The 24,844-nt window shown below is 53.8% G+C and overlaps 1 protein-coding gene across 2 annotated transcripts in view; it reads right to left on the bottom strand.

The window, feature by feature from the left end:
- Nucleotides 1-24,844, bottom strand: part of agap3 (ArfGAP with GTPase domain, ankyrin repeat and PH domain 3) — a 1,400,505-nt gene that overhangs the window by 982,555 nt on the left and 393,106 nt on the right. The window contains exon 1 of one of the 2 annotated variants that reach the window (XM_072468571.1): nucleotides 7,805-9,111. The exons of the other annotated variant lie outside the window; for it this stretch is intronic. Within the exon in view, the coding sequence (XP_072324672.1) occupies nucleotides 7,805-9,053 (1,249 nt within the window). The 5' untranslated portion in view covers nucleotides 9,054-9,111. Of the gene's footprint in view, nucleotides 1-7,804; nucleotides 9,112-24,844 lie in introns of those variants that run through there. 2 annotated transcript variants of the gene reach the window in all.

The following is a 24,844-nucleotide window of genomic DNA, read 5'->3' as shown; positions in this document are numbered from 1 at the left end:
CCACCGGGTGGATCGGTGCTTTCCAGATCGCAGTCCACCTACACTTAGGAAACATTTTGGAGCCGGGGTGATTCATGCCGTGGGACCCCAAAGAGCCAGCAAAGTGAAACCCCCTTCTGAAAGCGTGCCCCAATCTCAGAATGATACCCCACTACGGGTTTGCCAATGCCCCCCATTCCTTAACAAACCCCCTTCAGGCCCCATCCCTCAGTCCCCACTGGGGGCAGACAGAACACCTGGTTATTTTAGGTAGGACTTGTGAACAGAAGAAAACGCAGCAGGAAAAAAATGGCGGTTAGAAACACCTGCTCAAAAGAAGAAGCACTTCAGGGTCAATGGACCATGACGAGCTATAAAAACAAACAAAGCCTACATTCCTTTGAATTAGCCTGGGCCTGTCAATTAAGTGTCTTGTAAAAAGTAATGGACCGTGATGTTGACTGTTAACAATGCAGTTCAAAACTTTTAGGCTTCTCAGCAAGCCCAGAGGCTTGAAAAAGTTAAAGGCAAACGGAATTGAATGTGAAAAAAGCACTTGAAAGGTTTTCAACACACCCAGATCTGACAGATTTTTGAGCTTCACATGCTCGAAGAGACATCAACCCACATTCCACAAAAGGCCCCTGACCTGAGCCCCTCTAGCCCAGTCCAAGCCACCCCAACCTCCCCTGGAGTACTCCCCTCGACACCCTGGAAGTAACTATAGAGAGGGTAATCAACCCCTTGCTGCCCTATTGTGTTCCTGGTGCCTTGTCTCTGCTTTTAGGGGCTAGTAGTGATTTGTGCCTAGGGGAGGGATATCTCACTGATTACCTGGAGGTCACTGCATTCAATTTTAATCTCATTAAGGAGATTACTCACCCTTCCTGGGTGAGATCCTGATCACGCCAGCTAGAGTATCAATATGACAATAATGATGGGCAACTTAAATATGCACGTGGACTGGGAAAATCAGGTTGGTAGTGTATCCCAAGAAAAGGAATTTGTGGAATGTTTAAGAGATGGTTTTTTGGAGCAGCTTCTGGTAGAGCCCATTAGGGAACAGGCAATTCTGGATTTGGTGATGTATAATGAGGCAGACTTGATTAGGGATCTTAAGTGAAGGAACCCTTAGGGAGCAGTGACCACAGTATGATAGAATTTACCTTGCAGTTTGAAGAAGAAGCTGGAATCAGAAGTAACAGTATTACAATTAAATAAGGGTAACTACAAAGACATGAGGGAGGAGCTGGCCAAAGTTGATTGGAAAAGGAGACTAGATACTTGGTACTTCCCGTACCAGCCTCCCCGAACAGGCGGCGGAATGTGGCGACTAGGGACTTTTCACAGTAACCTCATTGAAGCCTACTCGTGACAATAAGCGATTTTCATTTCATTTCATAGAAGGGAAGACAGGGGAACAGCAATGGCAGCAGTTTTGGGGGGTTATTCGGGAGGCACAGCAGAAATTCATCCCAAGTAGGAGGAAACATAGTAAGGACAGGACAAGGCATCCATGGTTGATGAGGGAAGTCAAGGACAGCATAAAAGCAAAATGAAAAGCATACAAAGTGGCGAGCATTAGTGGGAAGCCAGAGGATTGGGAATCATTTAAAAGCGAGCAGAGGACAATTAAAAAAACAATAAGGGGAGAGAAGATGAAATATGAGTGCAAGTTAGATAGTAATATAAAAGAAGATAGGAAGAGTTTCTTTCAATATATAAAAGGTAAGAGAGAGGCAAAAATAGACATTGTACCACTGGAAAACGTGGCTGGAGAAGTAATAATAGGAAACAAAGAAATGGCAGATGAACTGAATCGTTACTTTGCATCAGTCTTCACGGTGGAAGATACCAGTGGGATGCCAGAGCTCCAGGAGAATCAGGGGGCAGAGGTGAGTGCAGTGACCATTACTAAGGAGAAGGTTCTGAGGAAGCTGAAGGTCAGAAGGTGGATAAGGCACCTGGACCGGATGGATTACACCCCAGGGTCCTAAAAGAGATAGCTGAGGAAATTGTGGAGGCTTTGGTGATGATCTTTCAGGAATCACTGGATACAGGAAGGGTCCCAGAGGACTGGAAAGTGGCTAATCTAACACCACTGTTTAAGAAGGGAGGGAGGCAGAAGACGGGAAATTATAGGCCGGTTAGCCTGACTTCGGTCATTGGTAAGATTTTAGAGTCCATTATTAAAGATGAGATCGCAAAGTACTTGGAAGTGCATGGTAAAATAGGACTGAGTCAGCGTGGCTTCGTCAAAGGGAGGTCATGTCTGACAAATCTGTTACAGGTTCTTTGAGGAGGTAACAAGCAAGTTAGACAAAGGAGAACCTGTGGACGTGATTTATTTAGATTTCCAGAAGGCCTTTGACAAGGTGCCGCATAGGAGACTGTTAAATAAATTAAAAGCCCATGGTGTTCAGGGTAAGGTCCTGGCATGGATAGAGGATTGGCTGACTGGCAGAAGGCAGAGAGTGGGGATAAAGGGGTCTTTTTCAGGATGGCAGCTGGTGACTAGTGGTCTGCCTCAGGGTTCTGTGCTGGGACCAGAACTTTTCACAATATACATTAATGATCTGGAAGAAGGTGCTGAAGGCACTGTTGCTAAGTTTGCAGTGGATACAAAGATCTGGAGAGGGGTAGTAAAGTGTCAAATGAAATACAATGTGGAAAAGTGTGAGGTTATGCAATTTGGAAGACTATTTCCTAAATGGGGAAATGCTTCGGAAATCAGAAGCACAAAGGGTCTTGGGAGTCCTTGTTCACGATTCTCTTAAGGCTAACATGCAGGCTCAGTCGGCAGTTAAGAAGACAAATGCAATGTTAGCATTCATGTCAAGAGGGCTAGAATACCAGACCAGGGATGTACTTCTAAGGCTGTATAAGGCTGTGGTCAGACCCCATTTGGAGTATTGTCAGCAGTTTTGGGCCCCGTATCTAAGGAAGGATGTGCTGGCCTTGGAAAGGGTCCAGAGGAGGTTCACAAGAATGATCCCTGGAATGAAGAGCTTGTCGTATGAGGAACGGATGAGGACTCGGGGTCTGTACTCGTTGGAGTTTAGAAGGATGAGGGGGATTCTTATTGAAACTTACAGGATACTGCGAGGCCTGGGTAGAGTGGACGTGGGGAGGATGTTTCCACTTGTCGGAAAAACTAGAACCAGAGGACACCATCTCAGACTAAAGGGACGATCCTTTAAAACAGAGATGAGGAGGAATTTCTTCAGTCAGAGGGTGGTGAATCTGTGGAACTCTTTGCCGTAGAAGTTTGTGGAGGCCAAATCACTGAGTGTCTTTAAGACAGAGAGAGATAGGTTCTTGATTAATAAGGGGATCAGGGGTTATGGGGAGAAGGCAGGAGAATGGGGATGAGAAAATATCAGCCATGATTGAATGGCGGAGCAGACTCGATGGGCCAAGTGGCCTAATTCTGCTCCTGAGTCTTATGGTCTTATAGAATGGGCCAAGAGAATCAGAAACTGATTTGCACTCGCAAATCCCGTTTCGGGACTCTCCCACAATTCTCCTAACATGGCAGGATTTGTGCCAGGCACAACGTGACCAGATAATCGCCCCAGTATCAAGAGGGGAAGAAATGCAGCCATTTGCTTTCAGAAGTGCTCAGTTTCAAACCCTGATCTGTGCTGAGTTAGAATGATAAACACACCAATAACAATTTGTATTTACACACAGCAATAAGCCTCAGAGACAACTGCTTTCTTCAAATAATTCCATGGGATTTTACAATCACGTGAAGAAGTTTGAAGACGTAACCAAGCAGTCACTTGGTAGCACACAATTTGAATCTTGATGAAGAGAGAGATATTGCTGAAGCTTTTGACCTTGCACTCATCAGTTTAACAGGATACCCAATTTCAGATGCAATTGTTCGAAATTAGCATTCTTACATTTGTCTTGGTGTGTACAAGATTAAACGTTTTGGGAACATGTCTGTCTTTTCAGCGATATTCAAGTAACCAGGCTCCGATTCCATAGACTGCATTCCCTCAACACTGCACTGGGAGCGTCAGTCTAGATTAAATGCACAAGTCAGTGGGATGGGGCTTGAGCCCATAACCTTCTGATTCAAAAATCAGTGTGTTACCTATTGCTGAGCAGAAATTGGAGCATCCTCTGGAATATAAAGATTGAAATTTATTCAGGTCTTATCTTCACCTGAAACATGAAAAGGAAACTGTTTTGGAAAGGAAAGTGCATAAATATTTGAAAATTAAAAACATAGGGCGGGATTTTCCGGCTGTTTACACCAACGGGATATTCCGATTCCACGCCGGCGCATGGTTTCCCGGCTACAAGGGATGCTGTCACCGGAAAATCCCGTTGCCTACAGCGGGGTTGCTAGATCCCGCTGGCGGGCCGCCTCGGCTGCCAGAAAATGCAAAGCGGGGTGGTCTGTAAATCCCACCCGTAATATCAGTTTGAGAAATGACTGAGGACATGGGGCAGAGTCAATGGATCTTTCAGGAATATGGTGGAGGTCTCCCTCTGCTCAGGACAATGTGAAAATTCCATGAGACTGGATCACTCACAATGGGTCTGACAATCCTGCTGGAACCCAAGTGTGGGAAAGGTCCGTAATAAGACCTAAAGGCCATAACAAGTAGGAACAGCAGTAGTCCATTTGGGCCCTCGAGCCTGCTCCACCATTCAATAGGATCACAGCTGATCCGGCATTCATCATGTTCACTTATAAATAAAATTAACAAAACAAGCTACTTGCTTATTTGTGTAGATACATTTATGGAGAGACCCCCTTCAAGAGCAGATCCAGTACACTTGTGGCTTGTCAGACTCAAATCCGATGGCAAACTGCTGTTCAACTTAAAATCTTATACCAGACTGCAAAACTACAGACAGACCGAGCTCCTCTCATTAATTACATCATCTGTACCCCACTAAGTTCCATGACCTTAGATAGGACTAAATACAATCCCTCATTACTCATCTACACTCCAGGAAATCTCCAGCAATCAGAACACTATTCCATTAGTCCTTTATCTGTAACCATGTAAGTGGCTGGAATGAATTATTACCTCACCTTTTCCGACTCTTTAATTCCAGCTTTCACAGACACACAGCCTGTATGTATTTTAAACCAGGGTGTTTTATAACATTAATGCCACAAATATAAAATATAACATATAAATTTATTACATTCATCACAACTCCCCCATGAGGGGAATCTTCCTTTCAGCATTTACTCTGCCAAGCCCCGAATGAATCCTATATGTTTCAATGAGATCACCTCTCACTTTTCTAAGTTCCAATGAGTAGAGTCTCAACCTGTTTAACCTTTGCTCATAAGACAATCCCTCCATACCAGGGATCATCTCAGTGAATCTTCTCTGAACTGTGAAATAAAATCTTTCCTTAAATAAGGGGATTAAAACTGCTCCCAGTGCTCCAGATGTGGTCTCACCAATTCCTTGTACAGCTGCGGCAAGACTTCCCCACTCTGAAACTCCACCACCCTTGAAATCAGGGCCAACATTCCATTCGCCTTCCTGATTACCTGCTGCCCCTGTCTGCTAGCTTTCTGTGTTTCGTGTACAAGTCCCTCCAAGTCCCTTTGTGTTGCAGCTTTCTGCAGTTTCTTTCCATTGAAATAATCCCCTGCTCTTTTGTTCTCCCTTCCAAAATGAACTTTGTGTTTTCCCACATTATACACCATTTGCCAACTTTCTGCTCACTAACTTAACCTGTCAATATCTCTTTGCCAATTGTTTGTATCCCTCCCACAACTTGCCTTTCCCCCTATTTTTGTGTCAGCTGCAGTCCATTCACTTCCTTCCTCCAAGTCATTGATAAATATTGTAAACAGTTGCGGTTCCAGCACGGATCCCAATGTAACCCCACTGGTTACAGGTCACCAACCTGAAACAGACCCCCTTATCCCCACTCGCTGTTTCCTGCCCGTTAGCCAATTCTCTGTCCGTGCTAATATACTACCTCCAGCATCGTGGGCTCTTATTTTATGACTGTAATTTGTGTTAGACTCTAGAATGTCAATTGTAAAAGGATTTAACTTGAGCCAATCTTTGCACATTTTTATGAGCATTTATTGACAGAGATACACATTACAAGCATAATCTCCCAACCCAACAACTACCGTTTCAGTCAGTGTCTGTAGCGGCATGATTCAATCAAAGAACAAAGAACAATACAGCACAGAAACAGGCCCTTCGGGCCTTCAAAGCCTGTACCGGTCATAATAACACCCATGGCCAAAACCACAGCACTTCCTTGTGCCGTATCCCTCGATACCCATCCTAGCCATGTGTTTGTCAAGATGCCTTTTTAACCCGTCAATCCCCAGTTAATGCCCATCACTCATGGACAATTAAAATACAATTAACAACCTATGAGGCAACTCCCCTGTTCACCTGTAACCCCCCCCCACCTAATGGGGAAGTGTGTGTAAACTGTCACAAGCTCCAATTCCTGCCTTCATCCATTGTCAACAACTGGGTGATAATGTAACTCAATATCCCAGCTCACAAAAAGACCTTTGATGCTGTACGGTTAACAGGACAATTTCAACAATCTATTCTAACCCCCCTGACATTACCCTCTGAGTTGATAACCTTTACAAAGCGAGCCACTTCCCCAACCTTCATTCCAGAGAAATCCTCGTTATAAGTCCACATTTCCTGAAAACAAACTGAATTGTGAAATTCCAGCACCACAGATGCTAAATTCACCCAAATCCCACAGCACCTCCTTAAACTCACACTTATTAATGGCACTGCCAGTGTTGCTAACAGATGGCAGGATGAGTGGGTTAGTACAGAGACACCCACCTTGATGGGAATTAATAGTTTGGTTAATAATTTATGAAGTCGGAGGAAACTCAGATAGAGGAACTAAAGGGCAAGTGGGAGGATGAGCTAGGAGGAGAGATAGAGGCGGGTCTGTGGGCAGATGCCTTAAGCAGGGTTAACACATCCTCATCATGTGCCAGGCTTAGCCTGATACAATTTAAGGTAGTCCACTGGGCACACTTGACGGTGGCCCGGATGAACAAGATTTTTGAGGTAGAGCACTGGTGTGCGAGATGCGCGGGAGGTCCAGCAAACCATGTCCACATGTTTTGGGTATGCTTGAAGCTTAGAAGGTTTTGGCAGGGTTTGCTACGGTTATGTCCACGGTGCTAAAAACACGGGTGGTGCCGAGTCCAGAGGTGGCGATCTTTGGTGTGTCGGAAGAGCCACGGGTCCAGGGGGTGAGAGGCGCTGACGTTTTGGCCTTTGCCTCCCTGGTAGCCCAGAGATGGATTCTGTTAATGTGAGGGCCTCGAAGCCCCCAAAATTAGAGACCTGGGTTAGCGACATGGCTGGGTTTCTCAGTCTCGAGAAAATAAAGTTCACCCCAAGAGGGTCAATGTTAGGGTTCATCCGGAGGTGGCAGCCGTTCGGCGACTTTCTCGGAGAAAATTTGAACGTCAGCAGAAGCAGAAAACTAGCCGGGGGGGGGGGGGGGGGGGGGGGGGGGGGGGCCTTAGGCTATTGTTTCATTGTAGGGAGTGCGAAGAACATGACAGGGATAGAAATGTTTTATGTACCATGTTTATATTGCTATTATCGTTATTATTATAAAAACTATAAATACCCGAATAAAATGTTTTTTAAAAGTCGTTTGGCTAATGGCATTCCACTGCACCTGATTACCCCCCATTACATGGACCACATTTACTTGTACACATCAGCTCGAAACCAGTCCTGCCCGATAAACATCGCATCCATATCATCCTGATGTTTATTGCTTCTCCTGATGATAGGCCTGTTATGTGCTGCTACCAGCTTACCTTCTGATGATGGTGACGGCACTTCACATCTGGGCAGATGGTGACAGCTCTCTGCAATAGATTCAGTGATGGAGCAAGGTTCAAGGATTCCACACAAGGCCGTATTATGCTCCTCGCTCAGTGAAGTCCAGCCATTGTTCTGCACCTCGGATCTCATTCCATCAGCTTTGCAGGGATCTTTGCCCACACACAAATTCTTCTTGCGAAAATGAGTAGTCAGAAACTTCCACCAGCTGTTCTCCTCCAAGTGTCGTTTGGGTGAGTGTGCTGGCTTTACTGTCGGAGTTGTGTAGGTGTCTGTAACAGACTGCGGATGCACCAGGCAATTCTGACCTTGCTTATGCCAGTTGGGCACATCTTGGTTTGGCGTTTGTGAGGGAGACGAGCTCGCACATACAGGTGACTTCTGTCTTTGTGGAAAGGAGTCTCCAACACTGTGTGTCCTGGCCCTGCTGCTCTCGCTCTCCTTTTTGTTCTCAGTCCCTCTCCTTATCCGAAAGCTCAAGCTTCTTCTCAGCGACTTGAGGGATATTTTGGAATTTTGGGTCTTGGGATCACTTGCCGCTTCTTTGGCACTCGCCCCTTTCCCGGCCGAGCTAACCCATCGGTGACTCGACCATCGATAGCTGTTTCTGAGAAAGCTCTCAGACCTGGCGGTCCGCTCAGCCCCTGCACCGTCTGCTACCTCAGCCCCGCCACGTGAAGGGGTTCTGTTAGTCTCAAGGAAACTCATGCTGAGAGGTCGATGTAGTTCCTTCTTTGCAGGGTGTAGAATGTGTCCTCCAGGCTGTACGTTTACTGTTGTTGCTTCACCATGCTGCAGAGTGGGTTCCTCGTTATTCAGTGGGTCATGATCAAACCCTCTCCTCCTCACAGCTGCCGACAGTGACTGGCACTCCAGCTCAGGGAACAATCCAGTCCTTTTCCCTGGCACACAGATGCTCCTGGGCCGCCTCAGTCTGTCTCTTACAGAGTTCAGTGGGGAATCGAACATCACACTTGACAGTTTTCCGGAGAAATCAATAGCGTCACTGGGTTTGGTCTCTTTCCGGGGCCGACCCGCCCGGCCCTCAATTAATTTCTTGAATTTAACCTGTAAGGCACCGGTGATATTTACCTGTTCAGGTGCAGCAGCAGATGCAGCAACCTCAGCCTGTTCACCTGCAGGGTGGCAGCAGCGACATTTCTTCGCAAAGTGGTCAGCTTCAGCCTGCAACATCCTCTTGTGTTCCAGCTTGCTGGGCTCCATCTCCAGCTCCCCGTCGGTGCCCTCAGAGCTGCCAGTCACACCATCGCCCACACTGCCCAACCTCAGCTTGGCTTCGCAAGGAGACAGGAGACCAGAGCCATCAGAGGAACACAACTGCTCCAGCCTCTGGACACTTGCAAACTGATGTGGAACTCTGTCCCCTGCGTGCAGGCAGCCTCTGGCTGAGAACTGCAGCAATTCAGGGAGAACTGGCCTGTCAGGCAGCACCAACAACTTTCACTCTCAGGCGTCTCATTGGGTGCTGGAACCTCCTGGCTCAAACGAAAACATTCCACTCTGCTTTAGTCACTTCAAAAACTGGAGCTAAACCAGCTTTAAAAAAAATAACAACCCAGGCGCAATATGTGAGGGAGTTTCGACCAAACAGTAACTAGATATGAATGCTGCTGGAAGGGGTCTCCCGCATGCTGCTTAAAGTCGGAATTCTGCAGCGTACAGTCTATCCTCTCAGTTCAACAGTTATTGTAACAAAGGCTGAACAAAGTTGAATTCTCTTTTCTGTGAGTACAGCAGGGAGCATTGCTCCTGGGAGTCCCTGGCTGCGAACCTCTTGTTGTGACTTGCACTCAGAAGAGAGACTTGTCAGTTGCTTTCTGTGTCAGACCTGGACGTGATTAGTTGAGAAATGTTCTCACACACCGTGCCTGCAAGCCTGTACCTTGTACTGTATCACCACAGAGAGAGGGAAAATGTGCAATGGATCCACTTCACTCTCACTGCCAGCTCACACCATCCTGAAGAGGAATCCTGCAGTGCAGTTAGGACAACAGGAATTGATGCTGCCTGAAGGCAGATTGAGGGAATCAGCAATGAGGGAATCGGCAGTGAGGGAATCGGCAGTGAGGGAATCGGCAGACTGAGGGAATCGGCAGACTGAGGGAATCGGCAGTGAGGGAATCGGCAGTGAGGGAATCGGCAGACTGAGGGAATCGGCAGACTGAGGGAATCGGCAGTGAGGGAATCGGTAGACTGAGGGAATCGGCAGGCTGAGGGAATCGGCAGTGAGGGAATCGGCAGACTGAGGGAATCGGCAGTGAGGGAATCGGCAGTGAGGGAATCGGCAGTGAGGGAATCGGCAGACTGAGGGAATCGGCAGACTGAGGGAATCGGCAGACTGAGGGAATCGGCAGACTGAGGGAATCGGCAGTGAGGGAATCGGCAGACTGAGGGAATCGGCAGTGAGGGAATCGGCAGACTGAGGGAATCGGCAGTGAGGGAATCGGCAGTGAGGGAATCGGCAGGCTGATGGAATCGGCAGTGAGGGAATCGGCAGTGAGGGAATCGGCAGACTGAGGGAATCGGCAGTGAGGGAATCGGCAGTGAGGGAATCGGCAGTGAGGGAATCGGCAGACTGAGGGAATCGGCAGACTGAGGGAATCGGCAGTGAGGGAATCGGCAGTGAGGGAATCGGCAGTGAGGGACTCGGCAGTGAGGGAATCGGCAGTGAGGGAATCAGCAGATTGAGGGAATCGGCAGTGAGGGAATCGGCAGTGAGGGAATCGGTAGTGAGGGAATCGGCAGTGAGGGAAACGGCAGTGGGTGAGTCGACAGTGAGGGAATCGGCAATGAGGGAATCGGCAGTGAGGGAATCGGCAGTGAGGGAATCGGCAGACTGAGGGAAACGGCAGACTGAGGGAATCGGCAGACTGAGGGAATCGGCAGAGAGGGAATCGGCAGTGAGGGAATCAGCAATGAGGGAATCGGCAGTGAGGGAATCGGCAGTGAGGGAATCGGCAGTGAGGGAATCGGCAGACTGAGGGAATCGGCAGTGAGGGAATCGGCAGTGAGGGAATCGGCAGTGAGGGAATCGGCAGACTGAGGGAATCGGCAGTGAGGGAATCGGCAGTGAGGGAATCGGCAGACTGAGGGAATCGGCAGTGAGGGAATCGGCAGTGAGGGAATCGGCAGTGAGGGAATCGGTAGTGAGGGAATCGGCAGTGAGGGAAACGGCAGTGAGTGAGTCGGCAGTGAGGGAATCGGCAGACGGAGGGAATCGGCAGACTGAGGGAATCGGCAGTGAGGGAATCGGCAGTGAGGCAATCGGCAGTGAGGGAATCGGCAGTGAGGGAATCGGCAGACTGAGGGAATCGGCAGTGAGGGAATCGGCAGACTGAGGGAATCGGCAGTGAGGGAATCGGCAGTGAGGGAATCGGCAGTGAGGGAATCGGCAGGCTGATGGAATCGGCAGGCTGATGGAATCGGCAGGCTGATGGAATCGGCAGTGAGGGAATCGGCAGTGAGGGAATCGGCAGTGAGGGAATCGGCACTGAGGGAATCGGCAAACTGAGGGAATCGGCAGACTGAGGGAATCGGCATTGAGGGAATCGGCAGTGAGGGAATCGGCAGTGAGGGAATCGGCAGTGAGGGAATCGGCAGACTGAGGGAATCGGCAGTAAGGGAATCGGCTGTGAGGGAATCGGCAGTGAGGGAATCGGCAGTGAGGGAATCGGCAGACTGAGGGAATCGGCAGACTGAGGGAATCGGCAGACTGAGGGAATCGGCAGACTGAGGGAATCGGCAGTGAGGGAATCGGCAGTGAGGGAATCGGCAGTGAGGGAATCGGCAGTGAGGGAATCGGTAGACTGAGGGAATCGGCAGGCTGAGGGAATCGGCAGTGAGGGAATCGGCAGTGAGGGAATCGGCAGTGAGGGAATCGGCAGTGAGGGAATCGGCAAACTGAGGGAATCGGCAGTGAGGGGATCGGCAGTGAGGGAATCGGCAGACTGAGGGAATCGGTAGTGAGGGAATCGGCAGTGAGGGAATCGGCAGTGAGGGAATCGGCAGTGAGGGAATCGGCAGTGAGGGAATCGGCAGTGAGGGAATCGGCAGACTGAGGGAATCGGCAGACTGAGGGAATCGGCAGTGAGGGAATCGGCAGACTGAGGGAATCGGCAGTGATGGAATCGGCAGTGAGGGAATCGGCAGTGAGGGAATCGGCAGACTGAGGGAATCGGCAGACTGAGGGAATCGGCATTGAGGGAATCGGCAGTGAGGGAATCGGCAGTGAGGGAATCGGCAGACTGAGGGAATCGGCAGACTGAGGGAATCGGCAGTGAGGGAATCGGCAGTGAGGGAATCGGCAGTGAGGGAATCGGCAGTGAGGGAATCGGCAGTGAGGGAATCGACAGTGAGGGAATCGGCAGACTGAGGGAATCGGCAGACTGAGGGAATCGGCAGTGAGGGAATTGGCAGTGAGGGAATCGGCAGTGAGGGAATCGGCAGTGAGGGAATCGGCAGTGAGGGAATCGGCAGACTGAGGGAATCGGCAGTGAGGGAATCGGCAGACTGAGGGAATCGGCAGTGAGGGAATCGGCAGTGAGGGAATCGGTAGACTGAGGGAATCGGCAGGCTGAGGGTATCGGCAGTGAGGGAATCGGCAGTGAGGGAATCGGCAGTGAGGGAATCGGCAGTGAGGGAATCGGCAAACTGAGGGAATCGGCAGTGAGGGGATCGGCAGTGAGGGAATCGGCAGTGAGGGAATCGGCAGTGAGGGAATCGGGAGTGAGGGAATCGGCAGTGAGGTAATCGGTAGTGAGGGAATCGGCAGTGAGGAAATCGGCAGTGAGTGAGTCGGCAGTGAGGGAATCGGCAGACGGAGGGAATCGGCAGACTGAGGGAATCGGCAGTGAGGGAATCGGCAGTGAGGGAATCGGCAGGCTGAGGGAATCGGCAGTGAGGGAATCGGCAGTGAGGAAATCGGCAGTGAGGGAATCGGCAGTGAGGGAATCGGCAGTGAGGGAATCGGCAAAGAGGAAATCGGCAGTGAGGGAATCGGCAGACTGAGGGAATCGGCAGTGAGGGAATCGGCAGACTGAGGGAATCGGCAGATTGAGGGAATCGGCACTGAGGGAATCATCAGTGAGGGAATCGGCAGTGAGGGAATCGGCAGTGAGGGAATCGGCACTGAGGGAATCGGCAGTGAGGAAATCGCCAGTGAGGGAATCGGCACTGAGGGAATCGGCAGTGAGGGAATCGGCAGACTGAGGGAATCGGCAGTGAGGGAATGGGCTGTGAGGGAATCGGCAGTGAGGGAATCGGCAGACTGAGGTAATCGGCAGTGAGGGAATCGGCAGTGAGGGAATCGGCAATGAGGGAATCGGTAGTGAGAGAATCGGCAGTGAGGGAATCGGCAGTGAGGGAATCGGCAGTGAGGGAATCGGCAGTGAGGGAAGCGGCAGTGAGGGAATCGGCAGTGAGGGAATCGGCAGTGAGGGAATCGGCAGTGACGGAAGCGGCAGATTGAGGAAATCGGCAGACTCAGGGAATCGGCAGACTGAGGGAATCGGCAGTCAGGGAATCGGCAGTCAGGGAATCAGCAATGAGGGAATCGGCAGTGAGGGAATCGGCTCCCCCCTACACCAGCAGCATCACTCCCCCCTCACTATACTCCCCCCTACACCAGCAGCATCACTCCCCCCTCACTATACTCCCCTCTACACCAGCAGCATCACTCCCCCCTCACTATACTCCCCCCTACACCAGCAGCCTCACTCCCCCCTCACTATACTCTCCCCTCACTATACTCTCCCCTACACCACCAGCAGCATCACTCCCCCCTCACTTTACTCCCCCAACACCAGCAGCAGCATCACTCCCCCCTCACTATACTCCCCCCTACACCACCAGCATCACTCCCCCCTCACTATACTCCACCCACACCACCAGCAGCATCACTCCCCCCTCACTATACTCTCCCCTACACCAGCAGCATCACTCCCCCCTCACTATACTCCCCCCTACACCAGCAGCAGCATCACTCCCCCCTCACTATACTCCCCCCTACACCAACAGCAGCATCACTCCCCCCTCACTATACTCCCCCCTACACCACCAGCATCACTCCCCCCTCACTATACTCCCCCTACACCACCAGCAGCATCACTCCCCCCTCACTATACTCCCGCTACACCACCAGCAGCATCACTCCCCCCTCTATACTCCCCTCTACACCAGCAGCAGCATCACTTCCCCCTCACTATACTCTCCCCTACACCAGCAGCATCACTCCCCGCTCACTAAACTCTCCCTACACCAGCAGCATAACTGCCCCCTCACTATACTCCGCCCTACACCAGCAGCATCACTCCCCCCTCACTATACTCCCCCCTACACCAGCAGCATCACTCCCCCCTCACTATACTCCCGCTACACCACCAGCAGCATCACTCCCCCCTCACTAAACTCACCCTTACACCAGCAGCATAACTGCCCCCTCACTATACTCCCCCCTACACCAGCAGCAGCATCACTCCCCCCTCACTATACTCTCACCTACACCAGCAGCAGCGTCACTCCCCCCTCACTATTCTCCCCCCTACACCACCAGCATCACTCCCCCCTCACTATACTCCCCCCACACCAGCAGCATCACTCCCCCCTCACTATACTCTCCCCTACACCAGCAGCATCACTCCCCCTCACTATACTCCCCCCCCACACCACCAGCAGCATCACTCCCCCCTCACTATACTCCCCCCTACACCAGCAGCATCACTCCCCCCTCACTATACTCCCCCCTACACCAGCAGCATCACTCCCCCCTCACTATACTCCCCCTACACCAGCAGCATCACTCCCCCCTCACTATACTCCCCCCTACACCAGCAGCATCACTCCCCCGTCACTATACTCCCCCCTACACCACCAGCAGCATCACTCCCCCCTCACTATACTCCCCCCTATACCAGCAACATCACTCCCCACTCACTATACTCTCCCCTACACCAGCAGCAGCATCACTCCCCCCTCACTATACTCCCCCTACACCAGCAGCATCACTCCCCCCTCACTATACTCCCCCCACACCAGCAGCATCACTCCCCCCTCACTATACTCTGTCCTACACCAGCAGCTTCACTCCACCCTCACGATACTCCCCCCTATACCAGCAACATCACTCCCCACTCACTATACTCTCCCCTACACCAGCAGCAGCATCACTCCCCCCTCACTATACTCCCCCCACACCAGCAGCATCACTCCCCCCTCACTATACTCTGTCCTATACCAGCAACATCACTCCCCCTTACTATACTCCCCCCTACACCAGCAGCATCACTCGCCCCTCACGATACTCCCCCCTACACCAGCAGCATCACTCCCCCCTCACTATACTCCCCCTACACCAGCAGCATCACTCCCCCCTCACTATACTCCCCCCACACCAGCAGCATCACTCGCCCCTCACTATACTCCCCCTACACCAGCAGCATCACTCCCCCCTCACTATACTCCCCCCACACCAGCAGCATCACTCCCCCCTCACTATACTCTGTCCTACACCAGCAGCTTCACTCCACCCTCACGATACTCCCCCCTATACCAGCAGCATCACTCCCCCTTACTATACTCCCCCCTACACCAGCAGCATCACTCCCCCCTCACGATACTCCCCCCTACACCAGCAGCATCACTCCCCCCTCACTATACTCCCCCCTACACCAGCAGCATCACTCCCCCCTCACTATACTCCCCCTACACCAGCAGCATCACTCCCCCCTCACTATACTCCCCCTCCACCAGCAGCATCACTCCCCCCTCACTATACTCCCCCTCCACCAGCAGCATCACTCCCCCCTCACTATACTCCCCCCTACACCAGCAGCATCACTCCCCCCTCACGATACTCCCCCCTATACCAGCAGCATCACTCCCCCCTCACTATACTCCCGCTACACCACCAGCAGCATCACTCCCCCCTCACTATACTCCCCCCTACACCAGCAGCATCACTCCCCCCTCACTATACTCCCCTCTACACCAGCAGCATCACTCCCCCCTCACTATACTCCCGCTACACCACCAGCAGCATCACTCCCCCCTCACTATACTCCCGCTACACCACCAGCAGCATCACTCCCCCCTCACTATACTCCCCCCTACACCAGCAGCATCACTCCCTCTCACTATACTCCCCCCTACACCAGCAGCATCACTCCCCCCTCACTATACTCCCGCTACACCACCAGCAGCATCACTCCCCCCTCACTATACTCCCCCCTACACCAGCAGCATCACTCCCCCCTCACTATACTCCCCCCTACACCACCAGCAGCATCACTCCCCCCTCACTATACTCCCCCCTACACCAGCAGCAGCATCACTCCCCCCTCACTATACTCCCCCCTACACCAGCAGCATCACTCCCCCCTCACTATACTCCCCCTTCACCAGCAGCATCACTCCCCCCTCACTATACTCCCCCCACACCAGCAGATCCCCCCCTGAATGGCTTCCTGAACCACGGTGCCCTGCTCAGTCAGCTCATCCACCCTGCAGCCCCCAGGCTCATCCAAACAAACTGAGAAAACCACAAACCTGTCGGACAATTGCAGAGGCCGACTCTCCTGACCCGTGGGTCCTCTGACTTGCCTCTTCACAGAATCATGGAATCCCTACTGTGCCGAAGGAGGCCATTTACCCCATTGGGTCAGCGCTGGCCTTTGGGAAGAGCACCCTATTTAAACCCACACCTCAACTATTTTGCCGTGACCCATTAACCCCACCGATCCTTTTGGACACTAAGAGGCAATTTATCACGGCCAATCCACCTAACCTGCACATCTTTGGACTATAGAAGGAAACCGGAGCAACCGGAGGAAACCCACGCAGACACGGGGAGAACGTGCAGACTTCGCACAGTCACCCAAGGTGGGAATCGAACCGCGGTCCCTGCTGCTGTGATGCAGCAGTGCTAACCGCTGTGCCACCGTGCCACCCGGGTCCCTGGCGCTGTGATGCAGCAGTGCTAACCGCTGTGCCACCGTGCCACCCGGGTCCCTGGCGCTGTGAGGCAGCAGTGCTAACCGCTGTGCCACCATGACACCCGGGTCCCTGCTGCTGTGAGGCAGCAGTGCTAACCGCTGTGTCACCGTGCTGACCCGGGTCCCTGGCGCTGTGAGGCAGCAGTGCTAACCGCTGTGCCATCGTGCCGCCTGGGTCACTGGCGCTGTGAGGCAGCAGTGCTAACCGCTGTGCCACCGTGCCGCCTGGGTCACTGGCACTGTGAGGCAGCAGTGCTAACCACTGTGACACCGTGTTGACCCGGGTCCCTGGCACTGTGAGGCAGCAGTGCTAACCACTGTGACACCGTGTTGACCCGGGTCCTTGGCACTGTGAGGCAGCAGTGCTAACCACTGTGACACCGTGCTGACCCGGGTCCCTGGCGCTGTGAGGCAGCAGTGCTAACCACTGTGACACCGTGTTGACCCGGGTCCTTGGCACTGTGAGGCAGCAGTGCTAACCACTGTGACACTGTGCTGACCCGGGTCCCTGGCGCTGTGAGGCAGCAGTGCTAACCACTGTGTCACCGTGCTGACCCGGGTCCTTGGCACTGTGAGGCAGCAGTGCTAACCACTGTGACACCGTGTTGACCCGGGTCCTTGGCACTGTGAGGCAGCAGTGCTAACCACTGTGTCACCGTGCTGACCCGGGTCCCTGGCGCTGTGAGGCAGCAGTGCTAACCACTGTGACACCGTGCTGACCCGGGTCCTTGGCACTGTGAGGCAGCAGTGCTAACCACTGTGACACCGTGCTGACCCGGGTCCCTGGCGCTGTGAGGCAGCAGTGCTAACCACTGTGTCACCGTGCTGACCCGGGTCCTTGGCACTGTGAGGCAGCAGTGCTAACCACTGTGACACCGTGTTGACCCGGGTCCTTGGCACTGTGAGGCAGCATTGCTAACCACTGTGACACCGTGTTGACCCGGGTCCCTGGCACTGTGAGGCAGCAGTGCTAACCACTGTGCCACCGTGTTGACCCGGGTCCCTGGCTCTGTGAGGATGCAGTGCTAACCGCTGTGACACCGTGCTGCCCCGGGTCCCTGGCACTGTGAGGCAGCAGTGCTAACCGCTGTGCCACCGTGCCGCCCGGGTCCCTGGCGCTGTGAGGCAGCAGTGCTAACCACTGTGCCACCGTGTTGACCCGGTTCCTGGCACTGTGAGACAGCAGTGCTAACCACTGTGCCACCGTGCTGACCCGGGTCCCTGGCACTGTGAGGCAGCAGTGCTAACCACTCTGCCACCGTGCTGACCCGGGTCCCTGGCACTGTGAGGCAGCAGTGCTACCCACTGTGTCACCGTGCTGACCCGGGTCCCTGGCGCTGTGAGGCAGCAGTGCTAACCGCTGTGCTATCGTGCCGCCTGGGTCACTGGCGCTGTGAGGCAGCAGTGCTAACCGCTGTGCCACCGTGCCGCCTGGGTCACTGGCACTGTGAGGCAGCAGTGCTAACCACTGTGACACCGTGTTGACCCGGGTCCCTGGCACTGTGAGGCAGCAGTGCTAACCACTGTGACACCGTGTTGACCCGGGTCCTTGGCACTGTGAGGCAGCAGTGCTAACCACTGTGACACCGTGCTGACCCGGGTCCTTGGCACTGTGAGGCAGCAGTGCTAACCACTGTGACACCGTGTTGACCCGGGTCCTTGGCACTGTGAGGCAGCAGTGCTAACCACTGTGACACCGTGTTGACCCGGGTCCCTGGCACTGTGAGGCAGCAGTGCTAACCACTGTGACACCGTGCTGACCCGGGTCCCTGGCGCTGTGAGGCAGCAGTGCTAACCACTGTGTCACCGTGCTGACCCGGGTCCTTGGCACTGTGAGGCAGCATTGCTAACCACTGTGACACCGTGCTGACCCGGGTCCCTGGCGCTGTGAGGCAGCAGTGCTAACCACTGTGTCACCGTGCTGACCCGGGTCCTTGGCACTGTGAGGCAGCAGTGCTAACCACTGTGACACCTTGTTGACCCGGGTCCCTGGCACTGTGAGGCAGCAGTGCTAACCACTGTGACACCGTGTTGACCCGGGTCCTTGGCACTGTGAGGCAGCAGTGCTAACCACTGTGTCACCGTGTTGACCCGGGTCCCTGGCACTGTGAGGCAGCAGTGCTAACCACTGTGACACCGTGCTGACCCGGGTCCCTGGCGCTGTGAGGCAGCAGTGCTAACCACTGTGTCACCGTGCTGACCCGGGTCCTTGGCACTGTGAGGCAGCAGTGCTAACCACTGTGACACCGTGTTGACCCGGGTCCCTGGCACTGTGAGGCAGCAGTGCTAACCACTGTGCCACCGTGTTGACCCGGGTCCCTGGCTCTGTGAGGAAGCAGTGCTAACCGCTGTGACACCGTGCTGCCCCGGGTCCCTGGCACTGTGAGGCAGCAGTGCTAACCGCTGTGCCACCGTGCCGCCCGGGTCCCTGGCACTGTGAAGCAGCAGTGCTAACCACTGTGACACCGTGCTGACCCGGGTCCCTGGCGCTGTGAGGCAGCAGTGCTAACCGCTGTGCCACCGTGCTGCCCCGGGTTCCTGGCGCTGTGAGGCAGCAGTGCTAACCGCTGTGTCACCGTGCTGACCCGGGTCCCTGGCACTGTGAGGCAGCAGTGCTAACCACTGTGTCACCGTGCTGACCCGGGTCCCTGGCGCTGTGAGGCAGCAGTGCTAACCGCTGTGCCATCGTGCCGCCCGGGTCCCTGGCACTGTGAGGCAGCAGTGCTAACCGCTGTGCCATCGTGCCGCCTGGGTCACTGGCGCTGTGAGGCAGCAGTGCTAACCGCTGTGCCACCGTGCCGCCTGGGTCACTGGCACTGTGAGGCAGCAGTGCTAACCACTGTGACACCGTGTTGACCCGGGTCCCTGGCACTGTGAGGCAGCATTGCTAACCACTGTGTCACCGTGCTGACCCGGGTCCCTGGCGCTGTGAGGCAGCAGTGCTAACCACTGTGTCACCGTGCTGACCCGGGTCCTTGGCACTGTGAGGCAGCAGTGCTAGCCGCTGTGCCACCGTGCCGCCTGGGTCACTGGCACTGTGAGGCAGCAGTGCTAACCACTGTGACACCGTGTTGACCCGGGTCCTTGGCACTGTGAGGCAGCAGTGCTAACCACTGTGACACCGTGCTGACCCGGGTCCCTGGCGCTGTGAGGCAGCAGTGCTAACCACTGTGTCACCGTGCTGACCCGGGTCCTTGGCACTGTGAGGCAGCAGTGCTAACCACTGTGACACCGTGTTGACCCGGGTCCTTGGCACTGTGAGGCAGCATTGCTAACCACTGTGACACCGTGTTGACCCGGGTCCCTGGCACTGTGAGGCAGCAGTGCTAACCACTGTGACACCGTGTTGACCCGGGTCCCTGGCACTGTGAGGCAGCAGTGCTAACCACTGTGCCACCGTGTTGACCCGGGTCCCTGGCTCTGTGAGGAAGCAGTGCTAACCGCTGTGACACCGTGCTGCCCCGGGTCCCTGGCACTGTGAGGCAGCAGTGCTAACCGCTGTGCCACCGTGCCGCCCGGGTCCCTGGCACTGTGAAGCAGCAGTGCTAACCACTGTGACACCGTGCTGACCCGGGTCCCTGGCGCTGTGAGGCAGCAGTGCTAACCACTGTGCCACCGTGCTGACCCGGGTCCCTGGCACTGTGAAGCAGCATTGCTAACCACTGTGTCACCGTGCTGACCCGGGTCCCTGGCACTGTGAGGCAGCAGTGCTAACCACTGTGACACCGTGCTGACCCGGGTCCCTGGCACTGTGAGGCAGCAGTGCTAACCGCTGTGCCACCGTGTTGACCCGGGTCCTTGGCACTGTGAGGCAGCAGTGCTAACCACTGTGTCACCGTGCTGACCCGGGTCCCTGGCGCTGTGAGGCAGCAGTGCTAACCGCTGTGCCGCCCCGGTCCCTGGCGCTGTGAGGCAGCAGTGCTAACCGCTGTGCCACCGTGTTGACCAGGGTCCCGGGTGCTGTGAGGCAGCAGTGCTAACCGCTGTGCCACCGTGCCGCCCCGGCCCCTGGCGCTGTGAGGCAGCAGTGCTAACCACTGTGCCACCGTGCCGCCCTCTGTCCGGCCTCAGGCTGGTAATATCCTATGAGAAGAGTTGAGGAGCTCTGAACAAGAGACACGCAGACTCGAAACGTTAGCTCCGTTTCTTTCCACACAGACCCTGCCAGACCTGTTGAGTTTAAGCAGCATTTTCTGTTTTTATTTCCGATTTCCAACATCCACAGTAATTTATTTTTGTACTACTGAGGAAACTAGACCTGTATTCTCTAGATTTTCGAAGAATGGGAGGTGATCTAATTGAAACGTAGAATATTCTTAAGGTGCTGGGCAAGATTCGCCATACTAAATTGCCCTTTAGTGTCCAAAATGGTTAGGTGGGGTTACAGGGATAGGTCGGGAGCGTGGGCCTGGGTGGGGTGCTCCTTCGGAAGTCTGCACTCCGGTGCAGACTCGATGGGCCGAATGGCCTCCTTCTGCACTGTAAGAATTCTATGATGCTTCCAAGAGTAAATGTGGAGAGGATGTTTCCCCTGGCTAGTGAGTCCAGAACCAGGAGACACAGTCTCAGAATAAGGGACGGGCCGTTTAAGGGTGAGATGAGGAGGAATTTCTTCATCCAGATGGTGGTGAATCATGGCAATTCTCTACCCCACAGCACTGTGGAATCTCTGACATTGAGTACAAGACAAAGAACAATCGATTTCTGGAGACTAATGACATCACAGAGACAGTGTGGGAAAGTGGAATTGAGATAGATGATCTGTCTTGATCTAGTTGAATGATGGAGCAGGCTCGGGGCTGTGTGGGTCTATTCCTGTTCCCACGTCCCAGCATTTGGCCGATGATGCAGAGTAGACTGAGAGGGCAGTAATTGGTTAGGTTGGATTTCTCCAGCTTTTTGTGCGCAGGACACATCTGGGCAATTTTCCATATTGCCAGGTAGATGCCAATGTTGCAGCTCAACATACAGTGCAGAAGGAGGTCATTCGGCCCATCGAGTCTGCACCAACCCACTTAAACCCTCACTTCCACCTTATCCCCGTAACCCAATAACCCCTCCTAACCTTTTTTGGTCACTAAGGGCAATTTATCATGGCCAATCCACCTAACCTGTACATCTTTGGACTGTGGGAGGAAACCGGAGCACCCGGAGGAAACCCACGCACACACGGGGAGGATGTGCAGACTCCGCACAGACAGTGACCCAGCGGGGAATCGAACCTGGGACCCTGGAGCTGTACAGGGGCTGGTTTAGCACACGGCTGAATCGTTGGCTTTGAAAGCAGACCAAGGCAGGCCAGCAGCACGATTCAATTCCTGTACCAGCCTTCCCGAACAGGCGCCAGAATGTGGCGACTAGGGGCTTTTCACAGTAACTTCATTTGAAGCCTACTTGTGACAATAAACGATTTTCATTTTCATAAAGCCGCAGTGCTATCCACTTGTGCTACCATGCTGCCCACTGGTGCTACCAAGCTGTACTGGAACAGCTTGGCTAGGGGTGCGGCCAGTTCAGGAGCAAGTCTTCAGTACTATTGCAGGAATATTGTCAGGGCCCAGAGCCTTTGCAGTATCCTGTGTCTTCAGCCGATTCTCAATATTACATGGAGTGAATCGTATTGGCTGAAGTCTGACATCTGTGATGCTGGGACCTCCGGAGGAGACTGAGATGGATCATCCACTCGGCACTTCGGGCTGAAGATTGTTGCGAATGCCTCAGTCTTGTCTTTTGCACAGACGTGCTGGGCTCCTCCATCATTGAGGACGGGGATATTTGTGGAGCCTCCTCCTCCAGTGAGTTGTTTATTTGTTCACTACCATTCACGGCTGAATGTGGCAGGACTGCCGAGCTTCGATCTGATCGATTAGTTGTGGGATTGCTTAGCCCTGTCTATCACTTGCTGCAATGCTCCTCCTGTAAAGCTAGTTTTCTGAGGCATATTCTAGGACCTTAAGTACCAACCGGCTAAGGGCTATTACGTGTGCAAGCACGAAATACAAGCAGTGACAATTCTGACCATTCCACAACCAACAAGCCAGTGAGCTCAGTTCCCCTGACAGCTGGGCCCCGGTAACAGGCCTGCCACCACACAGTCAGTGGAAATAAAGCATTACATGTTGGAATAGGAAACCTGCCAAGAAAGGCAGGAGGTGAGTGAATGTCTCTCAGATGCTGACTTCCTCCTGTGCCTTTCCAGCACTGTTTAATCAGTAAGGAAGATATTTAATCACTAAAGAAGCCCTAATGAGAACAATGTAACATGGGAGTGGGACAGAATGGGGGCGAGGGGAAGATAGCAACCATTCACCAGAGGCAGGTTCAGAGTATGATCAGAGTGAAGTATGTTCAACCTCAAGCTCCCATCATTCATCCTCAGGAATTATTTACAGCAGGTCCTCCGTATGGACCAGGTACTCCCTATGGACCAGGTACTCCCTATGGACCACGTTCTCTGTAAGGACCAGGTCCTTCGTATGGACCAGGACCTCCGTACGGATCAAATCCTCCGTATGGACTAGGTCCTCCGTATGGACCAGGTCCTCCGTATGGACCAGGACCTCCGTACGGATCAAATCCTCCGTATGGACCAGGTCCTCAGTATGGACCAGGTCCTCCGTATGGACCAGGTCCTCCGTATGGACCAGGTTCTCCGTATGGACCAGGTTCTCCGTATGGACCAGGTCCTCCGTATGGACCAGGTCCTCCGTATGGACCAGGTCCTCCGTATGGACCAGGTCCTCCGTACGGACTAGGTCCTCCGTATGGACCAGGTCCTCTGTATGGACCAGGTTCTCCGTATGGACCAGGTCCTCCGTATGGACCAGGTCCTCTGTATGGACCAGGTCCTCCGTATGGACCAGGTCCTCCGTATGGACCAGGTCCTCTGTAGACCAGGTCCTCCGTATGGACCAGGTCCTCCGTATGGACCAGGTCCTCCGTATGGACCAGGTCCTCCGTATGGACCAGGTCCTCCGTATGGACCAGGTCCTCCGTATGGACCAGGTCCTCCGTATGGACCAGGTCCTCCGTATGGACCAGGTCCTCCGTATGGACCAGGTCCTCTGTAGACCAGGTCCTCCGTATGGACCAGGTCCTCCGTATGGACCAGGTCCTCCGTATGGACCAGGTCCTCCGTATGGACCAGGTCCTCCGTACGGACCAGGTCCTCTGTATGGACCAGGTTCTCCGTATGGACCAGGTCCTCCGTATGGACCAGGTCCTCCGTATGGACCAGGTCCTCCGTACGGACCAGGTACTCCGTATGGACCAGGTCCTCCGTATGGACCAGGTACTCCGTATGGACCAGGTCCTCCGTATGGACCAGGTACTCCGTATGGACCAGGTCCTCCGTATGGACCAGGTCCTCTGTAGACCAGGTCCTCCGTATGGACCAGGTCCTCCGTACGGACCAGGTACTCCGTATGGACCAGGTCCTCCGTATGGACCAGGTCCTCCGTATGGACCAGGTTCTCCGTATGGACCAGGTTCTCCGTATGGACCAGGTTCTCCGTATGGACCAGGTCCTCCGTATGGACCAGGTTCTCCGTATGGACCAGGTCCTCCGTATGGACCAGGTCCTCCGTATGGACCAGGTCCTCCGTATGGACCAGGTTCTCCGTATGGACCAGGTTCTCCGTATGGACCAGGTTCTCCGTATGGACCAGGTCCTCCGTATGGACCAGGTCCTCCGTATGGACCAGGTCCTCTGTAGACCAGGTCCTCCGTATGGACCAGGTCCTCTGTATGGACCAGGTACTCCGTATGGACCAGGTCCTCCGTATGGACCAGGTCCTCCGTATGGACCAGGTACTCCGTATGGACCAGGTCCTCTGTAGACCAGGTCCTCCGTATGGACCAGGTCCTCCGTATGGACCAGGTCCTCCGTATGGACCAGGTCCTCCGTATGGACCAGGTCCTCCGTATGGACCAGGTCCTCCGTATGGACCAGGTCCTCTGTAGACCAGGTACTCCGTATGGACCAGGACCTCCGTATGGACCAGGTCC

This window comes from Scyliorhinus torazame, chromosome 11, assembly GCF_047496885.1.
Source record: "Scyliorhinus torazame isolate Kashiwa2021f chromosome 11, sScyTor2.1, whole genome shotgun sequence".
Taxonomy (NCBI): domain Eukaryota; kingdom Metazoa; phylum Chordata; class Chondrichthyes; order Carcharhiniformes; family Scyliorhinidae; genus Scyliorhinus; species Scyliorhinus torazame.
This window is presented reverse-complemented; position numbering and strand designations above follow the sequence as displayed.